This window comes from Capricornis sumatraensis, chromosome 3, assembly GCF_032405125.1.
Source record: "Capricornis sumatraensis isolate serow.1 chromosome 3, serow.2, whole genome shotgun sequence".
NCBI lineage: Eukaryota > Metazoa > Chordata > Mammalia > Artiodactyla > Bovidae > Capricornis > Capricornis sumatraensis.
The window spans coordinates 19,318,165-19,345,637 of NC_091071.1; the positions used below are offsets into that span (position 1 = coordinate 19,318,165).

General features: G+C 42.4%; 1 protein-coding gene and 1 pseudogene across 2 annotated transcripts in view; one reads left to right on the forward strand and one right to left on the reverse strand.

Annotated features, from left to right (window-relative positions):
• Positions 1-15,341: 15,341 nt before the first annotated feature.
• The window catches only part of LCMT1 (leucine carboxyl methyltransferase 1), a 67,688-nt gene continuing 55,556 nt past the window's right edge, over positions 15,342-27,473 (reverse strand). For both annotated transcript variants that reach the window (XM_068968960.1, XM_068968959.1), the window contains 5 exons: positions 25,738-25,858; positions 21,494-21,595; positions 20,170-20,261; positions 18,386-18,483; positions 15,342-15,505 (listed from right to left, as the gene is read on the reverse strand). In XM_068968960.1, coding sequence (XP_068825061.1) covers positions 15,483-15,505; positions 18,386-18,483; positions 20,170-20,261; positions 21,494-21,595; positions 25,738-25,858 — 436 coding nt within the window. In that variant the 3' untranslated portion in view covers positions 15,342-15,482. The remainder of the gene's footprint in view (positions 15,506-18,385; positions 18,484-20,169; positions 20,262-21,493; positions 21,596-25,737; positions 25,859-27,473) is intronic.
• Positions 18,898-19,207, forward strand: LOC138075523 (protein CEBPZOS-like; annotated as a pseudogene).

A 27,473-nucleotide genomic window follows, 5' to 3' on the forward strand; every position in this document is an offset into this window, starting at 1 on the left:
TACAGCCTTGACGTACTCCTTTCCCAATTTGGAACCAGTCTGTTGTTCCATGTCCAGTTATTACTGTTGCTTCCTGACCTGCCTACATTTCTCAAGAGGCAGGTCAAGTGGTCTGGTGATTCCATCTCTTTAAGAATTTTCCACAGTTTATTGTGATCCACATAGTCAAGGGCTTTGGCATAGTCAATAAAGCAGAAATAGATGTTTTTTCTGAAATTCTCTTTGGTAATAGCATCTTGATTTCCTTGAGAGAACCACAAGTCTTCGACTCTCTGTTCACACAAAATGGGCTTCCCTGGTGACTCAGACAGTAAAGAATCTGCCTGCAATGCAGAATACCTGCATTCGATCCCTGGGTTGGAAAGAGCCCCTGGAGAAGGGAATGGCAACTCACTTCAGGTATTCTTTCCTAGAGAATCTCATGGACAGAGGAGCCTGGCAGGCTACAGTCCATGGGGTCACAGAGTTGGACACGACGGAGCGACTTTCACTTTCACACAATTTTGGTAGAGCTGTCAGCACCGCACCCCCCACCCCCGCATCATTCAGCTCCCCAACCCTTCAGGGGCATCAAGCCAGTGAGACAGTCCATCTCCAAGACCATCCTGACTGGTTGAGCACTGAGCATATGATTCAAATCAAACCATTAACATGCAATCCTGAGAATTTCTCTGAAGATTTTGGGGACCTTTATTTATTGAAAGTCCTCTTTCAATAAAAAAAAAGAAGTGCTCTTACTCTGGGGTTACTGAGGGGGACAGTAGAGGCCTGGAGCCACTAACCACCATCTTTGTCACCAGAAGAGATGAGTCCTACGAGAACAGAGCCACGTAGAGGAAAATAAAGCCAAGAGGGAGACAAGACTGATGACATCCACATTATGGCCCTGATCCAGACACTCTGGACTGTCTTCTTAGACCTTTTCCTTTCTGAAGACAGTCGGAGCTGGGTTTCTGTCACTTGAAAGAGAAAAAGAAAGGGAATGAAGCAGGAGAAATGAAGGAAGGGAGGACGAGAGAGAGGGAGCAAGAAAGAAGGGAAGAAAGAAAGAAGCATCCTGCTTCACATACTCTTTCCTTCCACAGTTACTATTTGCTTTTCAGAATTCTTGAAATCTAAGCAAGCAAATATTTCCTTGGTGTTTCAGGACCACAGAGAATTGTTCCTGTTCACGGGGCGGAGGGGTTGGGGTGGGGCTACATTTCAGTCACCCTGTGACACACCTATCCATCCAGAAAGGAGATGACCAAGAGATAATGTCTCGTGAACTTTACAGTCAAATCAGGGAGGTGTGTCAGGCACAAAAATAACTGTTGTAAAGGAAGAATGGCAGAGCAAAAGCCACCTTCTGAGGAACTTCCCTGGAGCTTATGGCTGCCCCCATGTTGACCTGACCCTGGGCCAACAGACAGCGTGCGCTGTCTCTGTCGCCATGCCAGAAATTATGACTGTCAGAGTAGTCACCTGCATTCCCATTCCCCTTGGGAGTGCAAGTGCCAAGGTGAGCATTACACATCGTCATTATCCTCAAAGGGAAGGGAAGGGTGGCAGGACCAAGCAGGACTCCGGCCAGCAGCCCATTGCAGCAAGTTCAAAGGTTATGGTGACCTCTGTTAGGAACTACAAGGTCTCGCCCACAGGGTGGGCCAGGACTTTCTGGGCTGGGGCAAGAATGGAAGTCAAGTGATGCTGGCCTGTAATGAGAGCAGGACCGCAGGAGTCATGGGGTAGGAATGGATGGGAACAAAGCCAAAGGTCAAGGACTCAGCTGGTATACTCCACAGTCAGGAGCTGGCTTGTTACATAAAGGAACAGAAGCTGTAGGTGTTACTGTGTGTCCTGGGAGGGTTAAATTAAGGCCACAGGTCTGAGGGTACCTGGATATAAATACCCTGGGCATAGTGAGTTCCTGCTTTATTTCATTTAGTCCTCCCAACTTGTGTGAGGCAGGGTTTATCACTACAAACCCATTTTACAGATGAGAGAGCTGAGGCCAAGAAAAGAGAAGGGCTTGGCCATAAAATGCGGAGCTGGAATTTAACCAAAACTGCTTCCAAACTGGTGCCTTTTTCATTGTCTGAACTTGGTGAAATGTCATCTTACGATTTTTTAAAATTCTTTAGGTGTGGCAGCTCACTCTGCAAACTATTCTATATTATTTTTTAAATGAAGCAAAGATGAATATTTTTAATGATAAAAGGTACAATTCACAAAGAAGATAGGCATCATAAACCATTAGATACCTAACAACAAAGAAACAAAGATACATAGAGCAAAAATCAGAAGAAATATAGGGAAAAGGAAAAATTTATAATTATAGACATATTAACATTTCTCTGAAAATATTTTATCAAGTACAGAAAAAATAAGATTAGGAGCATCTTGAATGATGTCATTAATAATTTAAATATGATATATATCTATTTATATTGATTTATATGAATCTTATGTCCTACACAAATAAATTTAAAATTTTGTATCTCATACATTGTTATTAGATGTCCATAGGACTTTTGGAAAAACTGGCAAAAAGATAAACATTCCTAAATTTCAAAGAGCAGAATCCTTTTTTTGTGTGTGATTCAGTTATACACATATATTATTTTTGAAATAATTTTCCATTGTAGGTTATTACAAGATATTGACTATAGTTCCCTATGCTATACAGTAAACCTTTGTTGCTTGTTGCACATCTATTTTTTTTTTAATTCAAAATCTTCTGCTAACTATTTTATTCCCACAATCAGGGTTACACATACCTATAGACAGAATACAAATGGATAGCACTTGTTCAGCTATATTTCTCAATTCTAAATACCCTTATCTTTGTGCTTAGGAGAAATAAAAACAATCCTATCAACCTGAATAATAAGAGTTTTACCTTTGATATACACATTTCTTTCAGGTAAAAAAGCTTCCAGTTAAAGATAAGCCATACATTGCTTTTGAAGAAATTCTACATGTAGGGCTGGGCGTAAATAACTTGCTGGAGTCATAATATTCAGTTCCTTGATAGCTGATAGGCTTTTAAAATGAGTCCTTTAAAACCCAAATATATACATGGAAGGGCTTCCCAGGTGGTACTTAGTTGTTCAGTTGTCCGACTCTTTGTGACCCCATAGACTGTAGCTCCTCTGTCCATGGCGATTCTCAAGCAAGAATATCAGAGTGGGTTGCCATGCTCTCCTCCAGGGGATCTTCCCAACCCAGGAATCGAACCCAGGTCTCCCGCATTGTAGGCAGATTCTTTACCATCTGGGCCACCAGGGAAGCCCTCCCAGGTGGTACTCGTGGTAAAGAACCTGCCTGCCAATAAGGAAGACATGAGACCTGGGTTCAATCCCTGGGTCAGGAAGATCCCTTGGAGGAGGGCATGTCAAACCACTCTAGTATTCTTGCCTGGAAAATCCCATGGACAGAGGAGTCTGATGAGCTGAAGTCCATAGGGTCACAGAGAGTCAGACACGACTGATGCGACTTAGCACACACACATGTAAGCATATGCATAGAAATATAAATTGGGGTTCAAAATCATGGATTAAAGATACTTAAATAGGAAAACTGGTTAGGCTTATTTTTTAAAAAATAAAATATTTATCTCATTCTGTACTTCAAAATAAATTCTAAATGAGCCAAAATTTAACATGTAAAAGAGAGGTCCATTTCTCTATAAGTATGGAAAGACCATATTGTTGAGCTGTAGAAAAGAAAAAATACCTTGTCCAGTTCTTTGACAAAACCTTCTGGTCATGCATCTGTGATTTCATATGGTTGGAGCATTCATTGTCTCCCTGGGAGTTGCAACTTTCTATAAGTTTGCTTCTGACAAACCAAGGAAGGAGGCATATGCAGGTTTCTACAGAAATTATGATTCTATGGAAGATTTTGAGGACATAAGGAAAGCTAGTATCTTTCAGAGTGAAAAGGGAGTTTTGAACATAAAGAATTTCTTTGGGTTGAGTTCCATAGAACTTTGTCACTTACCTATGTTTCTGAACTATGAAATGATAAATATCTGAGCTAAGGAATAGTCTCTCTTGATAAATAAATGATTAACAAATACTATGGACACTAAAAAAAAAATCTAAAAAAGGGATCATAAAAGCCCTAAAATAAAACATGGGTAAATATTTTTGTAATCATGAGAGGCTTCAAATGCATAGACATCTATTATACTGGAAAAGGAATCAACCTGAAACAGATAAAATATATAATTTCTAAACCAAGAAAGAAAAAAATGATGAGCATAGACAAGAAAAGTGAAAAACTGGGGAAAATTCTGCACATAAATGGCAAATGTCACTGCCCTTACTGGGTAAAGAGCTGGGTAAATCAACGTGAAAAAATAACCACAAAGAAAAATGGGGAAAAGACACAAACAGGGAATTGGAAAAAATAAGTTCACAATAATGTGTGAAAAGAGAGTCATGGTAACTAAAGAAGTGTAAGAACATCAACGAGATGTCTTTTTTTCACTTATTTGAGTAAATTCCAGGAGACAGTAGAGGACAGAGGAGCCTGGTGTGCTGCAGTCCATAGGGTTGCAAAGAGTCAGCCATGACTTAGCAAATGAACAACAACATCCTTTGGAGGTAAACAGATAAGTGTGAAAAGATTCATACAGAAGGATTGTGTATAATTGCCACATATTTATAATATTGAATTAATATGGAAGCAACATAGATATACGTTCACAAAAGACTACTACTTAAGTAAGTGGCTTTTTATTTTATTTATTGGAGTATAATTGATTTATAAAGTAGTGTTAGTTTCAGGTGTTTGGCTTTTGGAATACGATGTAAGAAGCCTTTCACACTTCAAATAGTTATCAAGTACAAAATATCCTCTTGATCCACCGAGTCTAAAATATTAATTATCTGACCCTTAAAAAAAATTGTCCCGCCTCTATTGTAGATCTCTATGTGTGCTGTGCGTACAGATCTCTATATATTGTAAAACTTTGGGGTAAAAATAGTTTATAATACAGTATGTAGCATATAATTCCATTTTTAGGTAAAATCAAATACACATATTAGATTGGCCAAAATGTTCATTCAGGTTTTCTATAAGATCTTATGGAAATATGTGTCTACACAGAGAAAGAGAGAGAGAGAAAAATTAATACTTCTATAAATTTCTGTGAACAGTGACTCTAAATGTTGTTTATTCCTTGGTGGATTGAGTTATCATTACAATTATTATTAGTAGACAATTGATTGACAAACCCCAGCTATACTGTACATGTTGATAATTAATGATTAAGCATTAAAAATAAAATTTTATAGGAAATATATCTTTTAATGAGATGGCTAGAGCAAGTTTTGCTTATTTATTCAATGAGTTCATATATCCCAAGATGACTCTAGCTTATTTTTGTAAGACAGGGCTCAGCACCAACTCAATTTCTATTTTTCATTTTTACAGTAGGCAAGGAGAGAGCTTTCACAAAAACAAATAGAAAGAGGTTTCTATAGCAGTGCTACACATTTCTTTGAACACCTTTTGAGTTATATGACAAAAATAACCTATTCTTTAAAAAAACTTCTTTCAAATCTATTGCTTTAAAAAAAAAGTTCAAAGCATGCTAAGCTATTATATCCCCCTTCAATTTGGTTGAGAGCAAAGAATCTTTCAAATCGAAAAAAGGACTTATTTGATAGTTGGTCATTATTATTTATTCCCTTTCTCAGCGCCAGCCAGTACCAGTATTTCTAACTGTTCCCCCCTCTCCCAGGTTTTAATTCCCAGAGCAAAATAGCAGCACAGATGTGAGATGGGGGAGAAGGATGCTCTTTGGAGAAGTGGGAGGGCATGGAGAAAGGGGGCAGATTGTGCAAGGTGAGGCCCTGGATATGGATTCCCTTCAAACAGCGTTTCTCAACCATTGTTTTCCATGATCTCCCCTCTGTGGAGACTTTTTTAGCTATTAAAAAAAATTATCACCCCTCTATTAAGCACTAATACCACAGGTAATCTTTCATATCTGTGTGTGACTCCATGGACTGTAGTCTTCCAGGCTCCTCTGTCCACGGAATTCTCAGCAAAAATACTGGAGTGGGTGGTCGTGCCCTGCTCAGGTCTCCTGCGTGGATTGAAGGTGGATTCTTTACCGTCTGAGTCACCGAAGCAGCCCACTAATGCCACAGATAATATTTCATATCTGTTTACATACTGTGGTTCTTTGGAGGGCTAATGCTGCTAAGTCACTTCAGTCATGTCCGACTCTGTGTGACCCCATAGATGGCAGCCCACCAGGATCCCCCGTCCCTGGGATTCTCTAGGCAAGAACACTGGAGTGGGTTGCCATTTCCTTCTCCAATACATGAAAGTGAAAAGTGAAAGTGAAGTTGCTCAGTCGTGTCCAACTCTTCTTGACCCCATGGACTGTAGCCTACCAGGCTCCTCTGTCCATGGGATTTTCCAGGCAAGAGTACTGGAGTGGGGTGCCATTGCCTTCTCCAGGAAGGCTAATAACCACCCTCTAACCCTAAACCTGGGCTTCCCTGATGGCTCAGTGGTAAAGAATCTGCCTGCCAATGCAGGAGATTCAGGTCCAATCCCTGGGTCGGGAAGATCCCTTGGAGGAGGAAATGGCAACCCACTCCAGTATTCTTGCCTGGAGAATTCCAAGGACAGAGGAGGCTGGCAGGCTACAGTCTACAGGGTTGCAAAGAATTGGACAACCCTAACCCTAAGCAATTTTTGCTCCAGTGGGGGCAATATCACCTCCGTTGAGAATGGATGCCTTAAAAGTATGCCATGAGCACCCTGGGACATCTCCATGACCTCCCAGAGGAAACATTTGCCTCTGGGCAGCACACAGCCGGTCTCTTCTAAATGGTCCCACACTTACAGTCAGGTGCTCACTACTTCTCTTTCATCACCCCGCCCCCCAACCCCCGCCTCCAGGGCCCACTCACCGGGCACATCCTCAGATGTCAGCTCACACATCTCTCTCTTTCCCCGGAGCACCCTCCTGGGCTTGCCACAGGGTGCTAAAATAGCCAAGTTTTTTGTTAGTGGGGAGGCGGGGGGCACTAATGGCTGGTGCTCTGTGAGTGCAGATAGCATGCCTGCCATGTCCATCATTAGATCTCAATACATGGCACACAGCTTGACACAGAACAAGCATTTGTGAAGTGAGAAAGGGAGTATTTCCTATAAACAAAGGATGTCCCAGTCATCAGCGGATTGCAGCCACCATGGATGGTGAGCTGGTGAGCCCTGAGGGAACTTGGGAAGGAAAAAACACTTGCCATCTAGCAGCTATCAGATTGCAGCCACTTCTTGGAGCAGTCTCTCAGAGCTATCTGAAATAGTGTCTCCCAGGATACAGTACTCATTTTTCCCCAAATAAAACTCACAACTCTTACGCTTGCAAATGTTTTTCAACAGCAGGAAACATTCAACTAATACTTTGCCTTCTCCTCCCAACCTGCACCCCCACCTGTATGGGTTAGCTACTGCAGGGTAACAAACTATCCCCAAACATAGTGGCTTAAGACGAGAACCAGGCATTTAGCTCACGATTCTGCAAGATGGCTGGGCAGTTCAGGTCAGGGCTCCCTTGTACTTCTGCGATCAGCCAGTGAGCTGCCTGAGGCCTGGGTCTGGGGAGGGCCTCATCCAGACAGCTCATTTCAGCTCCACGTGATCTTCTCATCCAACAGACCCACCCCAGGCTTGTTTTCATTGTGGTCACCACGTGGTTCCCAAGAACAGTGAGAGAAGGTGAACCCCAATGCACAAGCAACCTGCCAAGTCGCTCATGTTTTCTTTTTTTTTTTTTGACCATGCCATGTGACACATGGGATCTTTATTTCCCCACCAAGGATTGAACCTGCGTCTCTAGCATTGGGAGTGGAGAGTCTTAACCGCTGGACCACCAGGGGATTCCCCACTCACCTTTTCTTATCACCCTATTGGCCAAAGCAAATCATGTGGCCGCTCCTGATGCAAGCAGTGGAGACAGAGACTCCAGAAGTCTTTAGGGCCATTCTTTGCAATCTACTGCGCTTGACCAGCATCAACATCAAATCTGCCTTTGTGCTTCCTTTTCTCGTGAGTTTACTGTAATGTTCCATTTAGCATCATTTCACCAAGGCCCCACTCCCTGGTTCCCACTCCTTAAGAACCACCCCTATCTCTCCCTTCCATAATAGGTCCCCTCTCCTTATATCTCTAAATTATCTTTCTTCTGCTGTCTGGAAGCCATGATCCACCCTCGGGTTTCAGAGCCCAGCACTCAAACTCACCCACAGTTGGGACACAATGGGTGGGTAAGACCAGAACAATGGGCTCTCCTTGCATTCACAAAGCTCTCCCTGGTCATTTAATTACCTACCACTGAGTTCAGCAAGTTCTATTGGCAGATAGCACACAACAATTTCCCCAGCACTGGGCTTAGCAAGCTCTTGGATCTTGTTCCCCGACTCCCTGCCTTTCCTCCCAGAGGTTCAATGGGTCTGGCCTTGAGAGGTACCCCCTTGCAAACAGCACTTGCAATACTGCAAGAGCTGTTGCCACTGGAGTCGTTGCTTTTCTTCAGATTGACAAGGTGTGAAACAACACGTGTTATGAACCACAATCATAACCTACTGGGGTGTCCATCATTGGTGATAGGTCCTGAGGCCCTAGCATCTGAATCTCAAATATTTTCATAGAGAGGTTAAAAATCAAATGTGCAATAAAGGTATGATTGCATCATCGTGTGAAGACCTGGTGACAGTCTTGAGTCAGTTGAGTCACATGAGCAATTATTGTGTTTTATTTGTTCACTTGCCCTACTGTTTCTTGTGCCTCATACAGAGAACGTGCTTGATAAATACTTGCGGAATGAGTAAAAATGATGACAAGTTCACACAAGGACCATAAAGGCAAAAACGCAGGATGCTGTTACAGCCCCAGGGGATATTTACACAGGGTGATGGGGAGGTGATGTTTAATCTCAGCTTTAAGGGTGAAGGCTGACTCAGGAAAAGGAACAGCAGGTGCAAAGGCCAGCAGAGGCAAAGGGTCATGATGTGAGTTCTTGAGTGCTATGATCCCTACTCGTCTTGTGTGAACCGTATAGGACTTAAGCTATGTTAAGCGGTTCAAAAGGGAGTCACGGGGCTTCCCTGGTGGTCCAGAGGTTAAGAATCTGCCTGCAAATGCAGGGGATATGTGTTCAGTCCCTGGTCTGGGAAGATCCCACATGCCATGCAGTAACTAAGCCTGTGTGCCTCAACTACTGAAGCCAGAGTGCCCTAGAGCCTGTGCTCTGCAATGAGAAGCCCCCCTGATCTCCACAACTAGAGGAAGCCCTCACGCAGCAACAAAGACCCAGAGCATCCATATACAAAACTTCTAATCATCTTGTTTAAAAAATGGAGTCACAGTGGCCAATGAGAACATCCACGTTAGTTGTTTTGAAACGTCCACAGTAGGAGTGTGAAGAGTCCTAGAAGGACAGACTAAGAGCGTTATCTTAGAAATGTGATGGGCAGCGTACCTCACTGGAGCAGAGACCAAGACCTCCTCCCCTGGGGGAACTTGACTCCTCTGAGAGAGGTCACTGAGCCGAGTGACTTGCAGCCACTTTGCTGGAGGACCTGACTCTGCTCTGGGAGCCTTTCCAGATGGAAGCTGCCCGACTCCCTGTCGGAGCAGAAGGTGACCTCCCACTCACACCTACTGTGACTTGTTGCCGGTTGGGGGACAGCTGAGATGACTCCTTTCAGGACTTCTTGGAGTGGTCTGCTATCCCTTTTCCCTACCTTAAACCTGTGTTGTGTGCTATAAACCAAGTGATTAGTGAACTGAGTAATAGCTGTGTTTCTTACATCTCCAGCCCCCTAACTGCAGGGCCCTGTGGCAAACAGAGTTTGGTAGGTTGGCAGAGCTGGGAGGAGGTCGTGGTTAGGGCAGAGAGGCACAGAGGTGGGGGAGCCCAGGAGGGATGCCAAGTCTTGGGTCTCATAGGCCACAGGAAGGAGCTGGATTTCATACCAAGAGGAGGAAGTGAAGTCGCTCAGTTGTGTCTGACTCTTTGCGACCCCATGGACTGTAGCCTACCAGGCTCCTCATCTATGGGGTTTTCCATGCAAGAGTACTGGAGTGGGCTGCCATTTCCTTCTCCAACCGAGGAGGAAGTGGGGCTTAAAGGAGAGTTTTTAAGGAGGGTGTGGAATAGTTCATTTGATATTGGAAGTAGCAACCTTGGAATGAAGCTCTGCCTCTGGAGTAGCCTTGCTTTCCTATGAAGACCTCTGCCCTCCACTGGGCTGGCCCCGATAAGCATTTTCATCTGGACCACTCAGTCTATTTGACTTCCCAGTTTTCGTCAAAGGTTCTGACCTCAAACTTACTGCCATGGAATCTCGTATAAAGTATCCAGTTTTGAGACATTATTTTAGCACATCAGTTCTGCGGGCCTTTCATTTTTCCCAGGTTTCCTAGATCCTACTCTTGTATGCGCCACAGCATCCCAGAGCTATGTACCTGGACTGCGCTGCTTTGGTCCAGAGTAATTTCACTTCTGTCATCAGCTTGCATCAAAGGTACCTGAAGCAGGAGCTGCAAAGCCAGGCTCCAAACATTCCCAGATCCCACTGATGATGCTCTGGAGAAGCATCCTGGGTCTCTGTGCAGGAAGGTGTGTACCTCTCTAGAGTATGCAGCTGGCTGTGGTTTTATGGAAGCGGAATCATATTTCAATCCTCTCTGAGGACTTTGGGGGAGTCAAATTTGTAGCCCACTTCCAAGACCTGTGTGAGACAATAAAACATGCGCATCTCTGGGCCTTTTTCCCCCCTCTAAACTCACGTTCCAGCTGCCCAAGGGCTTTCTAGGTGGCTCAGTGGTAAAGAATCTGCCTGCCAAGGCAGGAGATACGGGCTCGATCCCTGGGTGGGGAAGATCCCCTGGAGGAGGAAATGACAACTTCTTGCCTGGGAAATCCCATGGACAGAGGAGTCTGGTGGGCCACAGCCCATGGGGTTGCAAAGAATCTGACATGAGAGTGAGCACACACCTGATCTCTCCTCTCCAGCTCCCTCAAAGCATTTATTTTTGCCTTATGTGTTAATGTAGTTTTATTAGTCACCTCAATTCCTTTTGTGGAATAAGGGGGGATATAAAAAGGCAGAATAAAATTATATATCCTGCCTATGACAGGCACTTTATTCATGACCCTCCACGCTTCCTCTCCTCCCCTTAAAAAAAAAAAAAGTAAAAAACTCTAAGATGAAAATAGAGTTTGACTCTGCTTTGGACTTCATAAACTTTCCGATATTACGCAAACATAGTCTCTGTGCAGGAGAGCAAACGCAATCAAGATGACTCCACATCGGGTGGCTGATCACCTGAAAGCTTTTGTTTCTCTCTCTTTTGCCCATCTTGCATTACAAAACCCAGAAAGTCAGACATTTTATTTCCCAGTCCCTCTTGCAATTGGACCCAGTTTTAGGGTTGCCAGATAGCAAAAATTATTCATATTTTTATTTATATAAAACAACAAAATAACTGGGGATACCCAGTTAAATTTGGGTTTCTTATGGGACATACTTACACTGAAAACAAAAAATCTGTGTTTACCAAAATTTAAATTTAACTCATTTATCTCATTTGGCAAGCCTACTCAGTTCTTATCATAAGGTATAGATGAAAGTATGTTTGAGCACATTTGGGGACCACTTTATTCTGGATAAAAAGAGACTACTAAAGAAAAGACTTCTCTTTCCTACCGTGAGTGCAAGTGTGATGCCTGACACTCTAGCAACTACTTTATCATTATGAGGCAACATCAAAAAATGAAAGCCAATACACTCAGCAAGACCGAGCACAAAGAGCAAACCCAGGTCCTTGATGGTATTCTTCAACCAATATTACTGAAAGCATCCTAGATACCCACTGGTGGTGGTGTCTTTTGGGTTTGTTTAAGTGTATTTGATGTATAATGCTGTGTTAATTTCAGGTATATGGCAAAGTGACTTAGTTATAAACATATATTACTTATAAATATTATATATAAATATATTGTTATATATTTTTTCAATTCTTTTCATTTTTATAAGATACTGAATAGTTCCCTGTGCTAGATACTAATAGGTTTATTTTATATATAGATATAGTAGTGTGTCTCTATTGATCCCAAGCTATCTATGCTCTCCCCCCTCATTCTCCTTTGACAACCATAAGTTTGTTTTCCATGTCTGTGAATCTATTTCTATTTTATAAATAAGTTCATTTGTTTCATTTTTTTTAGATGACACATATAAGTGTCATGTCTGTCTTTCCCTATCCAACTTACTTAGTATGGTGATCTCTAGCTCCATCCATGTTGCTGCAAGTGGCATTATTTCATTTTTTTTTAAGGCTGAATAATATTTCACTATGTATATATACATCTTTTTAAATATAGTTAAAAAAAAATTTTAGCTACCTCAAGCAACATATGGAATCTTTGATCCCAAACTAGGGATGGAACTCGTGTCCCTTGCGTTGGAGGTGCAAAGCCTTAACCACTGGACCGCCAAGGAAGTTCTTATGCCATATCTTCTTCATCCATTCATCCGTCAATGGATATTTAGGTTGCTTCCTTGTCTTGGCTATTGCAAATAGTGCTGCTACGAACATTGAGGTGCCATGTATCTTTTTGAATTAGTTTTCACCTTTTCTGGATACATGCCCAGGAGTGAGATTGCTGGATCATATGGTAACTTAGTCGCGGTGTTTTTTTAACATTATTTCTGCTAAATATTCAAAATCCTCACTAAAACTTCTGCAGAAAAAGATCACTCTTCATTAACGGCACATAGGGCAGCCCCCAAATGGGAAATAAGCGAATGTAATAAATGTGAAAAATTTATCAGAAATAAGGGAATGAGGCATCAGGGCAGCCATGGGGGAATTTTCTATGCTATTTGGGGCAAGGGGAGAAGGGAGATATATATATATATATATATATAAATGCAGCAGTCAAAAGCACAAGTTCCAGAGCCAACCTGCCTGGTTTCAGATTCAGTTTCATCATTTATTGGCAGTGACAATATTTCAAGGAGAGAGGTGGTCACCCGTGTCAGATGCTACTGAGAAGCTGAGACAGCCAAGGACTGAGAAAGGGTCCCTGGATGTGATGGTTTCAAAATCACTATGTCCTTCCCAAGAGCAGCTTCACTTAAGCAGTGTGTGTAGAAAGGATTACAAGAGGTTTTAGATGAGTGGGTGGGAGAACAGGAGAGGCAGTGAGTGACTATAAATCCTAGGTGAAATCAGTTCCAAGCTCCAATTCAAAAACTAAAACCACACTTTGGAATGCATGTCTTGGTTATGGGAAGTACTGGGGGGCAGGGAGGGCGTGAAAGTGGACCCCTGGCGAGATCCTCTAAAGTGCTGGATCAGCCATTCCCTCTTGCCGTGCTGCTCAACGTCAGTACTTCCAAATGTATCACTTTTGCCATCTCTGCTGCATTCATTTTAAAATGAAATTTATAGGTACTTTAAGGGATATTTTATAACACAACCATCAACAGTAACGGTGTATCCTTAGCCTTGAACAGAACATAATCCATTAAAAAATGTAAGGGAAAACAGAAGTATAACTGAAGCCAAGCAAGGTTTTAAAAACTTCAGCCAAATGCTACTGCTGCCATAGTTGGTGAAGTGCTATAACACTCTGACCTTCACTTAGGATCAAAACCAAAACCAATGCTGAGGAGGAGGTGAGGAGGAAGAGGGGTGGGTTGGGAGTTTCAGGTTGGCAGACGCAAACAGTTACATACAGACTAGATAAAAAACAAGGTCCAACTGTATAGTTCAGGGAACTAGATCCAACTGTAATGAACCATAATGGAAATGAAAATTAAAAAGAATGTATACATATGTATAACTGAATCACTTTGCTGTACAACAGACATTAATACAACATTGTAAGTCAACTGTATTTCACTTAAAAAACAAGACCAAAACATTAGGAACAACGCTAACATGGTAGGGCAAACACACATAAAAATGAAACAAGTTATAAAAATGTACGGACCCTTACTACTGATAACGTGCTATGAACGTTTTCCATTCTATTCCTTATCTTTTAAAAATAATGGACTTGATTCCCCAAATGGATTCACCATCCATTAACGGACAGTACATGGTTTCAAAAACAATGCATTAGTAAATATGACATTAGTGTTGAAGATCCATCAGTACCAGCCTGTGATCTTTTCCTTGAACTAATTCTCAAGATCTGAAAGATAAGTGAAAAGCAAGTAACTTCCTCACTGGGTTATTCAATGTTATTTCACACTGTATCACCACCCACTCCCACCCACAAGCACACTGTTGTGTAGTGGGACGCAGGTCACACTCTAGGGAACACTGATCTCTGATTCTGCAACCTCTAGGAGAGGAGAGGGCTGGGGGGCTGCCTTGCTGCCATTCTGCATACTCAGGTTCAAGTTCACAGCTCACTCACATAACCAAGAATGTTATCAGGCATGGACAGGCCTTATGATTCTGAATCTCCAGGGACCCTTTAATCTGTACTAGTATCGTATCTGTATTAGTTTCTTACTGCTGCTATAACAAATGACCACAGACTCACCGGCTTACAACGATACAAGTTTATTCTCTTCTTGTCCTGGGAGTAAGAAATCTGAAATTAGTTTCACTGGGCTGAAGTCCAAGTGTTGGCAAGACTGGTTCCTTCTGGACACTGTGAGATATCCTCTTGCCCTTTTCAGCATCCAGTGGCCACTTATATTCCTCAACTTTCGCCCTTCCCTCATCTTCAAAGTGTATCACTCCGGTCTCTGCTTGTGGTGTCACACAGCCTGTTCCTCTGACTCTACCCTCCCTTCCTCCCTTAAAAGGAAGGACTCTTGTGATTACATCTGGCCCACCTGGATGCTCCCACCTCAAGATCCTTAACTTAATCACATCTGCAAAACCCCTTTTGCTATACAAGGTAATATACTCTCAGCTGGGAGGATTGGGAAGGGACATTTTAGAGGGTCATCATTCAGCCTGCCACAGTGACCAAGGTGAAGGAGGACTTGAGCAGGCAAGGGCAGAAACGGGAGCAGAGACGAGCTCCCACCTCTGGTCAAGAGGCCAAGCGCAAGGCCAGGTGCCACACATAAAAGCACACGGGAGTAAATCCCACAATGGATGCAGGAGCTGAGTCTGTCTCATGGGGAGTGGGCCAAGGTCAAGGTCGGGCTGAGGATCTTTGGTTCCAGCTGACAAAGAGGGGAACCACAGTACCCCCAGGGGAGCAAAGGATAAACAGCAGAGGACCAACACACCAGCAACTGGCAACGGAGATTTATTTAAACTGTTAGCCAACAGGAACAGGAACTTGTACAACCACTCCAGTAAACGAGGCTTCTCGGAGAGTGGCGGAGAATGGCAGCCGGGGCTTCCCCACCACTCAGGAAACTTGGAGACCCAGCTCCGGAAAGGTCGCTGGCTTCAGCTCTGGCTCAGCACGAGTCTTGAACAGATCAATAAGTTATTTCCTTCAAACCTGAGGGGAGGAAACGCACAGATGCTGAGAAGGGGCTGTCACAGGCGGAGGCAGAGAAAACAGTCAGAGGTGGAAGAATGTGACCCTGGGGCCCCAGGTCCACAGGGACCAGCTCTGGGGCAATGGCTGCACATTCAATTACTGCACCCGGGCCTCCTGGTTGTGTAAGATAAGATTCCACAAGGAAACAGGAGGCTGGATAAGACAGTGTTTACTGGCGGTTTAAAAGGGATTAAGAAATGTTATAGCGGTTTATGGGCTCTCCAGTAAAACCCACAAGTCCATTCTTTAAATGCTGAACTTTTTTTTTTTTCTGAATTAATACCTTTCATTCAGACTTGTTTAACGAGTTCATTCTTGAGTGTTCTGCTTTTACCTTAAATACACTTGAAAATTACTACTGGCCCATTTTAGGTGAGAAAGAAGTCAAAGGGTTACTGACTAGCCTTAGCAATTTCACCCTTTTCTCTTTGAGTCAAATTCAGTAATAAAAAAGACTGGTGTGGGCAATTTATTTCTTCACATATCTAGTAATTTTTTAATCAAATACTAACCAGTCCATCCTAAAGGAAATCAGTCCTGAATATTCATTGGAAGGGCTGATACTGAAGCTAAAACTCTAATACTCTGGCCACCTGATGTGAAAGACTGACTCACTGGAAAGGACCCTGATGCTGGGAGAGATTGAGGGTAGGAGGAGAAGGCGATAACAGAGGATGAGATGGTTGGATGGCATCACTGACTCAGTGGACAAGGGTTTCAGCAACCTCTAGGAGTTGTTGATGGACAGGGAAGTCTGACCTGCTGTGGTCCATGGGGTCGCAAAGAGTTGGACATGACTGAGCGACTGATCTAAACTGAACACGGTGGGTGGTAAGCTGAGGAGACTCTGAATTCTGATATCTTCCTCTGAAGAGTGTTGAATTTTGTTTTGGCAGGCGATTTATTATTGGAGAATCATTCTGATTTTCCAGAGTCTTGGCTGTAGGTTTGTTTGGTATCAATCTGTTCGGATTTTGTCTTACGGCCTATTCTTTAGGAACTTGGTCTTTTAAATGTTGAACTTCGAGCAAACACAGTTTGTCCTCTATACACATACAAGTTAAGTACAGTAAGTCCCTTACATAGGAATGAGTTCCATTCCATTCCATTCCAAGAGCGTATTAGCAAGTACAATTTGTTCATAAGTACAACGAAGTTAGCCTCCATACCCAACTAACACAACTGGCTATATAGTACTGTACTGTAATAGGTTTATAATACTTTTCACACAAATAATACATAAAAAACCAAACATACAAAATAAACATTTTTAATCTCACAGTACAGTACCTCGGAAAGTACAGTAGTACAGTACAACAGCTCACATACAGGGGCTGGCAGTGAGTGAAGAGGCAAGGAGAGTTACTGACGGAAAGGGGCAGGGAAGTGGGAGGCTGTGGAGCTGGAGGACTGTTGGCAACAGGAGACGGAGGGAAAGCTGCAGTGTCGCTCACACCTGACGCTGATGGGACGCACGCTCGCATCTTTAAAAGTTCGCAACGTGAAGGTCGTATGTAAGTGACTTACTCTACTGATACCACAAGTAGCCGGGTGAGAAGTGGGGAAAAGAAGCCCCTTACATGGAAAAGCTCAATGCATCATTACTTGGCAGAATCTAGAATTAATTCTATACAAGTCACCTATATTTTTTAAAAGTGTAAGAAAATTAAGTAAATGCAGACAGAGCTTCACGACAGAATATTTATAAAGCCATGAAAATTATGCTCATGCAGAGTTTTTAGTAGCAAGGGGAAATGCTTATGTTATAATATTAAGCTTAAAGAGATCCAGAATCAAGGTTACATAGATAAATTAAACCCCACTAAAAACAAATCCACAGCTAGAAAAAGAACAGAAGGGAAAAGCTGCCAGAGGTTATCTCTGAGTGCTGGGCATATGGGTGATTTTTTTTTTCTTTGCCATAATTTTTTTGAGAACTTTCCAAAGTCTCTGCTTAAAATTATACTGTTTTCAAAAATGGGGGAAAACAGCAGTACAAAAACACAGTAATAAATGATTCTTAAAATAAAAAATAAATGGATTTTGTGGACTGAACTGCCCAGCTGGGTAAATTTATAAACTGGTGGAAAGATAAGCCCAAGGAGGATGATTAACAACCTGGAATCTTCACACAGGAGACAATCTTTGACTCCCCTAAGCTCTTTGTTTTATATTCACTACTTGCCTAAGGCAGTATGTCAGACAGAGCTACAGGAAGTCTGGGAGCACTTTAACAGCAAAGGCCAGAACTGGGATCTAAAACTATCCCCACTGGGCTGGAGAGGCGCCCAGGGGAAGTGCAGTCAGCGAGGGGCAGCTGTGAAGGAGGAACTCGGTCAAGATCAAGGCAACAAGGCACTGAGACAAGGCTCCGGGCTTTGTCCCCACGGCCCGACTCTTCCAAGCCAGGGGAATTCACCTCCAATATAAAAGAAGATGAGAGAGAGAAATCCAACCCACAGCTGCACGGGTGTTAGACAGAAACAATGACCTGTGTGTCTTAACATGCAGCAAACCTGGTTACAAGCAGATCAAAAAGCTGAACATTGGACCCTTTCATTAAGATGATTTCAAGACTCAAGGTCTCTCACCATCCAGTTGAGGAAATTCCACAAACAGGGCTGTTGGTTGGTTTTCATATATGTGGTTTATTTAAACAGTTCTCCTGGGTTTTGTGCTATAAAAACAGAGGATATAACTGCTGATTCTCTATGTTCACAGATCCATGTATACGAGCCCTAGTTCTTCCTGGGTAGAAAATTCCCATTGAGTGTTACACTCTCCGGAGACAAAAAGTTCCCTAGAAAAATTCCAATCAATATAAGTGAAGTCACCTACCTAGTTCGCTTCCTCCTTTGGTGGCCCAGCAAAGGCAGTAATGCTGCATGAGCTGTTCAAGAAGCTCCATTTCATCCAGGAATTCAAGGGACTCTATTCTGTGGAATGAAAAGATAACAGTACAAACGTATCCAATTAAAAATGAAGGCCATGACGCATACTGCCAGGCAAGCGTTCAGGATAGACTACGTGAAAAGAAGTGGGCTACAGAATAGTACATATGGCGTGGGCCCATTTTGGCTTAATTTTTGAAAAGAAGAAGAAGAAAAAAAAAAACTCCATAAGCAAAGTCAAAAGTGACAGATGACAAACTGGAAGAGAATGTTTGTAACACAAATGACAAGGGGGTAGATTTCCTGTTATATAAACGAGCTGTTACACTTCAGTAAGAACACTTTTTAAAACTTATTTAAAAGATGAGTAAAAGACCAGATCACTGGCAAGGAGAAAAACAAGGGCTTTTCAATCTCATTTATGTGAAAAGAAATGTAAATTAGACCAGGACTGCTGCCATGTCCTGCCCGCTGTCTGCTGTACCCAGTGGGGTTCTGCTCCAAGACCTTGCTTCAGATGGCATGGATTGCGCTCCGGAACCACTGGCAAAGAAGATCTTTAAAGGAGTTTTAGTAGTGGAATCTGAGGACATTTTTGGTGTGTGTTTTTTGTTTCAAAAGATGAACACAAGCCAAGATTTTAGGCAAACGATGAGCAAGAAATTTCCCTTCATCTTGGAAGTTTATTACAAATCCATTGAACACTGTGAATGGAATGTATAGAGTCAGAAAGCAAGATGAAAAAATATGGTTGAATGGCAAAAATTAGGAGTCTGATTATCGATCAAAGTTTGCTCTATTTCATAGGATAGGGCAAGATTAAAACTCCAAAGCTGACATGGATGGATTTTAGAATATTTAAGGTTAAATGTAAATTCTAATTAAGCTGGAGGTTTTATTCTTTGGACTAACTGAAGAAACTGACGGAGGGTTTCTTTTATTACATTTTAAACGGAGTTTTGTCTACTACTCAAAATAAAGTGGTTCTCCTTAAAAAAATGTGGTGCACCTGAAACTAATGTTTTCTGTCAATTATGTCTCAATTTGAAAAACTGTTGTCATTAGCATATATCCACACATCAATATAAATACCAGGCACCACTAAACAGGATATGGTAATCTGAACATCTTGACATGCAGAGATAAATATAAGCTATTGTTAAGCTTTTGAAAGGATGGTGATTTACAGACAAATACATGTATCAATCTACTGATTCAAAAAATACAAATCTATAGGTTGATAAATATTTATAAACACATAGAAAAAGAATATACTCCAATTTATTCATAGCACACAACTGCTCTATACTTCATGCACTTTACTTGAAAATTGTTTTAGAACAACAAGCATGTATTTCTTTTATAATGAGGGGGAAAGTCCACTTAAAAATCCATAAGCAGACTCCCCACCACCACCTTAGGCCCCCTTGGGCAATGTGACTTTCCTCCTTTTCCAAAACACAGGGATTGTGCAAGATTTCCACTGCAGAGGTCTAACTGCTTATTTTGACTAAAATAATCTGTTTGGGCATAAACCTTATCTTGGCTAATAGCTAATGAGTTACTCTCAAGGAGCTAGCAATGTTTAATCGATGTTAGCAGCAGTTAACTTGTTTCAAATAGGTCTAGTTTGGGGTTGGGTTTTTTTTTTTTAAACATTAAAAGGTATGGACAATGATGCCTTTCATTCACAATTATTTGCCATGGAGCAGACTCTTGTCAATCCCATACCTGATCACTTCGGCACGAGGCAACCTGCTGTACAATTCCATCATGTCGATGGCTGACGCTGACTCCCACCCGCTGGACAGGAGCCGTTCTCTCTAAAATGTGGGGCGGAGAGAAAGGGAGACAACAGGAGCTGTCACACGACTGACCGGAGGCGCTCTTTGCACACACAGCTTCCCTCGGAGGGCTCCTCTTTCAAAAGCCCATTCTGGACCCTCTCATCTGTCTTTTCATTTTCCCCATTTTCTCTACTCAACAGGTACTGTTACAATGGGGGCACCGTAAAGTATAATATTTAAAGAGAAATAAAGGAAGAAACTGTTCTATATAAGCAACAGGTTTTTAAAGGGCCCTGGTGGTAATGACACAAGTCATGTAAAAACTAAGCCATTTAAAAGGGGGTAGGGATAGGGAAGTGCCTCTTCACCAAAAAAATTCTAGATTTTGGGGGAACAATTACAGATTGCAAGAATTTAAGTCAAGTACAAAGTGGGAATCATGTTTGGATCCTGATTCAAATACACCAACCATGAACAATTTTTCAGATGACTGGTAAAAACCAAGTATGAACTGGGTGGGTGTCAGCTGCTATGAAGGAGCATGTCAACTTGTCAGATGTGATCATGGTACTATCATTATCTTGGGCAGAGGAAGGTCCTTACTGGTAGGAGATTCACACTGAAGTATTTATAAGGGAAATGAAACAGTGTCTGGGATTTGCCTTAAATATTCCAATGATATGCTCAGACACTCAGTCATGTCTGACTCTTTGTAACCCCATGGACTGCAGCCCGTCAGGCTTCTCTGCCCGTGGGATTATCCAGGCAAGAACACTGGAGTGGGTTGCCATTTCCTCCTCCAGGGGATCTTTCTGACCTAGCGATTGAACCCACATCTACTCGTGAATCCTGAACTGCCAGCAGATTCTTTACCACTGAGCCACCTTTCCAATGACACCACCAACAAAAATTTGGGGGAAGGGGTAACAATGTAGCAATGACAAAATATGATTAATTACTGAAGCTGGGTGGTGGGACATAGGTGTTCGCTTTAATTATTCCCTCTACTCTTATTTTGTTTGAAAAACAGCATAATAAAAAATTAAAGTAACAGGAGACAGGAAATGTAAACTTGTATTTTCCACGCCAAGATGGTAGCACAGGGCTTGGGTCTCCCTTGCACGATGAACCAGTGGCCCACATGGAGCCCTGGCTGCCCGCAGGCAGGCACTCCAGAAGGACCCTCACTTTCTCCCATCTGTGTAGGGAGGAGGCCCTTTCTCAGTTGGCCAGGGTACAAGAGGACGTCTGGGCCTCTGCCTTCTGACCTGTGACTCCAGCGACTTGCAAGTCTCCACTCCGGCCAGGTCACACTGTCGTCTCCGCAGGTTCTCGATCATGATCTGCCCAAACCGGTCACCCATGTTCACCTGGGAAGGGAGAGGGGAGGCTGGGCACTGCCGCAGGGTCTCTCTGCTTCTTAAAACATGCAAAATAAAATAACCACATCCTACTGCTAAGCAGTCAAGGCTGGTAATACCCAGCGCAGGTCATGGAACCCCAAGTGCAGTGCTGATGGAGTACAGCCCTCAAAAGGCAACTGGGCAGTGTTCCTCCATTGTAAACACTCAGCCTGGAACCAGATAACTCCACTGCCAGGAGCCTGTCTCACAGGTAGACTTGTGTGTGTATGTGAAGATGCAAGAACATTTACTACAGCACTAATGTATGATAGAAAGGATCTGGAAAGAACTGAAATACCCATTGCTTGGGGCTAAATAAATTCTGGCAGGTTTATACCATGAAATACCATACAGCCGTGAAAACATGAAAACATAAAAAGAAGACAGACAGATATGAGATGGTTCCTAAGATAAACTCTCGAAAAGTAATTTACAAAGGAATGTGTATAGTATGCTCCCATCTATCTTTAGGGGGGAAAAAAAACCTCTCTTCACATTTATATACGCACAGGAAAATTCTAGAATACAGCAAGTTTGTTTCCCAGGTTACAGGCTGAAGTCTGTGATAGATGAGAGACTTTTCTTGTTTACCCTTCAAACTATATGACTTTTTTTTTTTTAATTTTGCATGTGGCATTACTTTCTGAATAAAGAAGAAAGGCAATGCCAAAGAATGTTCAGACTACTATACAACTGTGCTCATTTCACATTCTAGCAAGGTAATGCTCAATACCCTTCAAGCTAGGCTTCAACAGTATCTGAACCAAGAATTTTCAGATGTATTTCAAAACAGGATTTAGAAAAGGCAGAGAAACCAGATATCAAATTGCCAACATCCGTTGGATCACAGAAAAAGCAAGGGAATTCCAGAAAAACATCTGTTACACTGACTACACTGAAGATTTTGACTGTGAGGATCACAACAAACTGTGGAAAATTCTTAAAGAGGTGGGAATACCAGGCCACCTTACCTACCTCTGAATTTATTAAAAAAAAAAAAAAGGTTTAAAAAACTTCATGTACATATGTGTGCAAAATGGCTGATGCATGTCAATGTATGGCAAAAACCACTACAATATTGTACAGTAATTAGCCTCCAATTAAAATAAATAAAAAACATCATGTATACATGTGTGCAAAACAAAATATTATGCACATTAATGTAGCACACACACTGGTACTTTGTCATATATAAGGTATCAAAAATTCAGCACTTTAACAATATATGAAGTGATTCCCTAATCCTCTCCAAGTCAAGAACCAATGTTACTCTTTTTTGGGGAGGATGCATAGAGCTTATGTGGCAGTAATGATATGATTGCAGACTATTCATTCAGAATAGAAGCATATTTATGGGCACAAACTCCTTCATTTTATTGCCTTGGTTTGAATATTGGCAAGATATTTAATAGCTGTGAGCCAAGATACCTAATCCCTTGGTTCAAACCCTTATCTGTAAAACCAGGATAGTACTAGTACCTACCTTGTGGGCTGTTGTAATGATTAAACAGGTTAATATATATGAAACTCAAAGAAAAGCACCAGCTATATAAGTAATCAAATTCTAAGACTCTGAAATCATTATTACTGAAATAATCATCATCCATGTTGTTTTGTCATATAACTATTAATTAAATAACAACATAAGACATGACCAATTGACGAACATAAGGCTGATGATTCTGTACTTGTCAGGAAATAAATGAATTAAAAGTTGATTATTCACAAAATGAAGGTGGTGGGCAGGGTTTAAGCCCTTTGAGAGACAGCTGCAGTCAACATACTAAAAACTAGTACAATCTCAGCCCTGCACCAAAATGACAGGGTCTCTGGCCAAAATTTATTTAAACCCTTATCTCTCACGTGATGTTGAATAAAAGAACACACAAATGAAACAGTGCACATCTGAAACGTGTGGAAATGTGGGAGGTGAAATTCCTTCTTCCCAGGTATGGTGTCCCCAAAACAGAGACAGGTCACCAGGATTTATCCACGTTGATTGTACAGACTGACGAGGCCAGCAGCCATTATATTCATTTACCAGGTCAAAAGACTACGTCTGCGGCTTCCCTGGTGGTCCAGTGGTTAAGAATCTACTTTGCAGTGCAGGGGATGCCAGTTCGAACCCTGGTCTGGAAGATCGCAAGTGCCTCGGAGAAACTAAGCCCATGAGCCCCAACCACTGAAGCCCGTGTGCCCTAGAGCACACTCCACAAAAGGAGTCACTGCAACGAGAAGTCTGAGCCCCACAGTTCAAGGGTAGTCCCCCTCCGCAACCAGAGAAAGCCCGTGTGCAGCGACGAAGACTCAGTGCAGTCAAAAATAAATACATAAATATTTAGATTTTTTTTTAAAAAAGACTGAATCTGAGGAATGCTACCAATTAAAGAGAGGAAAAGAAGAAAAATCAACCAACCAAAAACCACCTATACCAGAACCTGGGCTGGGTCAGGGGTGGGGAAGACAGGAGACCAAGGTCCAGCCCCAGACCTGTTTGTAGCTACGTGACATGGGGCAAGGCCCTGCACTGCCCTTATCTGTAATAACATTTGAAAATAAAACAAAAAGCGGTAAAAATAAATAAATAAATAAAATCAATAAAGCGAAACTATAATAAACAATAAAATTAGCTAACATGTATTGGCACTGCTCATCAGGCCACTGCTGTTCAATATCTCAGGAGTTCCCACAATAATCCAGAGAGGCAAATCTTCTTTTTTTAATGAATGCACTTGCCAAATTTAGTCTGGATTATTTAGACCTGAGAGGCAGGTATTCTTATCCCTGGGGATTCAAGAGATCCAAATAATAACTGAGTTAATAACAGCTTACTTAATGCTGTCAATGCTTGTGCACCTGTTAACTCGTTTATGAACTATGAGGTTGGGGTACTATTATCCTCATTTTTCAGATGAGGAAATAGGCACAGAGAGGTCAAGTAACTTGTCCAGATCACAGAGCTAGGCAGTCTGTCTCCACAGCATGAACTCCCAACCACAGAGCAATTCTGCTGCAGGTCACACAGACGCAAGACGAATTATTCCAAAACACTAAAACATAACCCTTTAGGCACCTGATGAGAAGAGAACAGCGAGCCATAGGCCAGACTCAGTGATTTTAGAAATTAGGAAAGTGAAGTGAATTCTCCAGGAATTCAGTCCTTGGAATTCTCCAAGCCAGAATACTGGAGTGGGTAGCCTTTCTCTTCTTTAAGGGATCTTTCCAACCCAGGGATTGAACCCAGGTCTACCCCATTGCAGGAGCTGTAGCTCACTGAATGAGCTCAGCTCAGCTCATTCCAACTGAGCCACAGGAAATGTGACAGTAAAATCCTAGATTTCTAATCTCTCTTGAAAAATTGGGAGTTCAGGCAACTCTAGGCTCACTCCACATGGCAACAACTGACTGGCACTGAAAAGCAGGCATCCGTGAAACGGGACGTGGGTGTCCCAGGTCACCACAGGCCCCACTACTTCACAACGCACGACACCTGGCCAGCTTCTTCCGTTTACATCACTATCTGTCTCTGAAGGCATGTGAGTTAGCTACCCCTACCCTGATGACAGCCAAAATTCCCTCCATCAAGATCTATGACTTTATAGTAAACAACTTCCTTAAAGGCCAAGATGGAAGTTCCAGAAACTCTAGATAAAAGTTTGCAGGCAGTCATGAACTCAAAGATACTAGGTTTAGGGCAGTCATTAGGAATCCACCCTGGAATGCAAGAGACACCAATTCAATCCCTGGCCCAGGAAGATCCCACATGCCGCCTGACAACTGAGCCCACGTGCCACGACTACTGTGCCCTCGCTCTCGAGCCCATGCTCCGCAGCAAGAGAAGCCACCACAACAAGCCCTGGAACCATAACTAGAGAGTAGCCCCTGCCGGCTGCTACCAGAGAAAGCCCATAGGCAGCAACAAAGACCCAGTTCAACCAATAAACCTCAAGAAAGGAAAAGAATACTAGGTTTGCTGAAACTGATTAACAATGGAGCTACAGAGGCAGAAGGAAAATAATAAGGGAAAGCGTATTCCAAGGGGGCTCAAGAGAGAGAAAGCCACCCCTGGAGTCCTGCACAGAAAGTGGATTTCTTGAGCTTCCTCTTACCTGTTCGTAGTTTATGAACATGGCAGCCTCAAAACTGTTGGCGGCCCACTTGAGGAGGTTTGCAGACTGCTCCGGACTCATGTACACCAGCACACATTCAGCTATCAGGAGGGTTGGCAATCTTAAGGGAAGAAAAAAAAGGCACATAAAGATGTTTTCATCCAGATGGGACTCTCTAAATGCACTCACATTGTAGTTCATACCCCAGTGCTTTCGGTCAATGTCACATGACTCTAAGTTTTACAATGCAAAAAGGTGAGTGATCAGCAATCATTTTTGTCTTGCAGTTGAAAATGCAGACTATAAAAATGGCTACAGGTTCTTCCTAACTGTACATCCACACTGTGGCATGGTGCAGGCAGAGTCTCCCACTCAGGAGGCAGAGTTTATTTCCCTCCCCCTGGAATCTGGTCAAGTCGTGTAACTTGCTTTGGAACAGCAACAAATGTGATACCACCAGAAGCTTGGAAATGACCTAGACGCTGGCACTTGCTCTCTTGCTGTACTTGGAAACCTGAAATCACTATGGAAATGAACCCAAGCTAGCTTGCCCTAGGAGGGGAGGTCCTGTGGTTGAGAATGACGCAGCTCCACTGACCAATCTGTTCTCCACACGTGAATGAACCCCAAAGAACATGAGCTAAACCTGGCCCCTAGCAGATGAACCACCCAGCTAAGCCCAGGCCAGGTTAAAGAAGCCTATTTGGGAATTTTTTGTATGATTTTTGCAACTTCTTTGTAGACTTGAATCATTTAAGAAATGAAGTTAAACATATTTACATATATTTTGTAAAAGGTAGCCATTAGCAACATTAGAAAGAGGATTAATACTTTTCAAAATATAACTGAAAGAAAAGCAGAGAAGACAGCCCATAAAGGAAAAGAGAGACACAAATGAAGCCACAGGGGAGAATATGTAATCTGAATACTTGTCACACCAATTTGTTTTCATCTATTTCATACATCTCCAAAGTGAGGCAAACTTCCTATGAAGATCTGGTCCGATTTATACACAATTACTTCCATGACCTACCAGCACATTTTCCAAACAGCTGGCTATACAGCTGCAGCTGTACTCAGAGTCAGATGCAGCTGACTCAGGGGCTTAATATGTGCCAATTTCTGCTCAGCTGTTTTCACATGTGCTACCTGATCTTCAAAACCATTGTGTGAAATAATTTTTATCACAGTTCATAAATGAAGACACTAAGGCTCAAAGAGACTAAAAAAACAAAACCCCAAAACCCTGCCCTCTGTTAAACAACTAGTAAGCAGAAGTAAGCTTCTTGGCAGGAAAGTTATGACAAACCTAGACAGTGTGTTGAAAAGCAGAGACATCACTCAGCTGATAAAGGTCTGTACAGTTAAAGCTATGGCCTTCCCAGTAGTCATGAATGGTTGTGAGAGTTGGACTGTAAAGAAGGTGGAACGCCAAAGAATTGATGCCTTCAAACTGTTCAGTTCAGTTCAGTTCAGTCGCTCAGTCATGTCTGACTATTTGCAACCCCACAGCCTGCAGCACGTCAGGCTTCCCTGTCCATCACCAACTCTCGGAGCTTACTCAAAACTCACGTCCATTGAATCGGTGATGTTATCCGACTATCTCATCCTCTGTCGTCCCCTTCTCCTCCCGTCTTCAATCTTTCCCAGCATCAAGGTCTTTTCAAATGAGTCAGTTCTTCACATCAGGTGGCCAAAATATTGGAATTTCAGCTTCAGCATCAGTCCTTCCAATG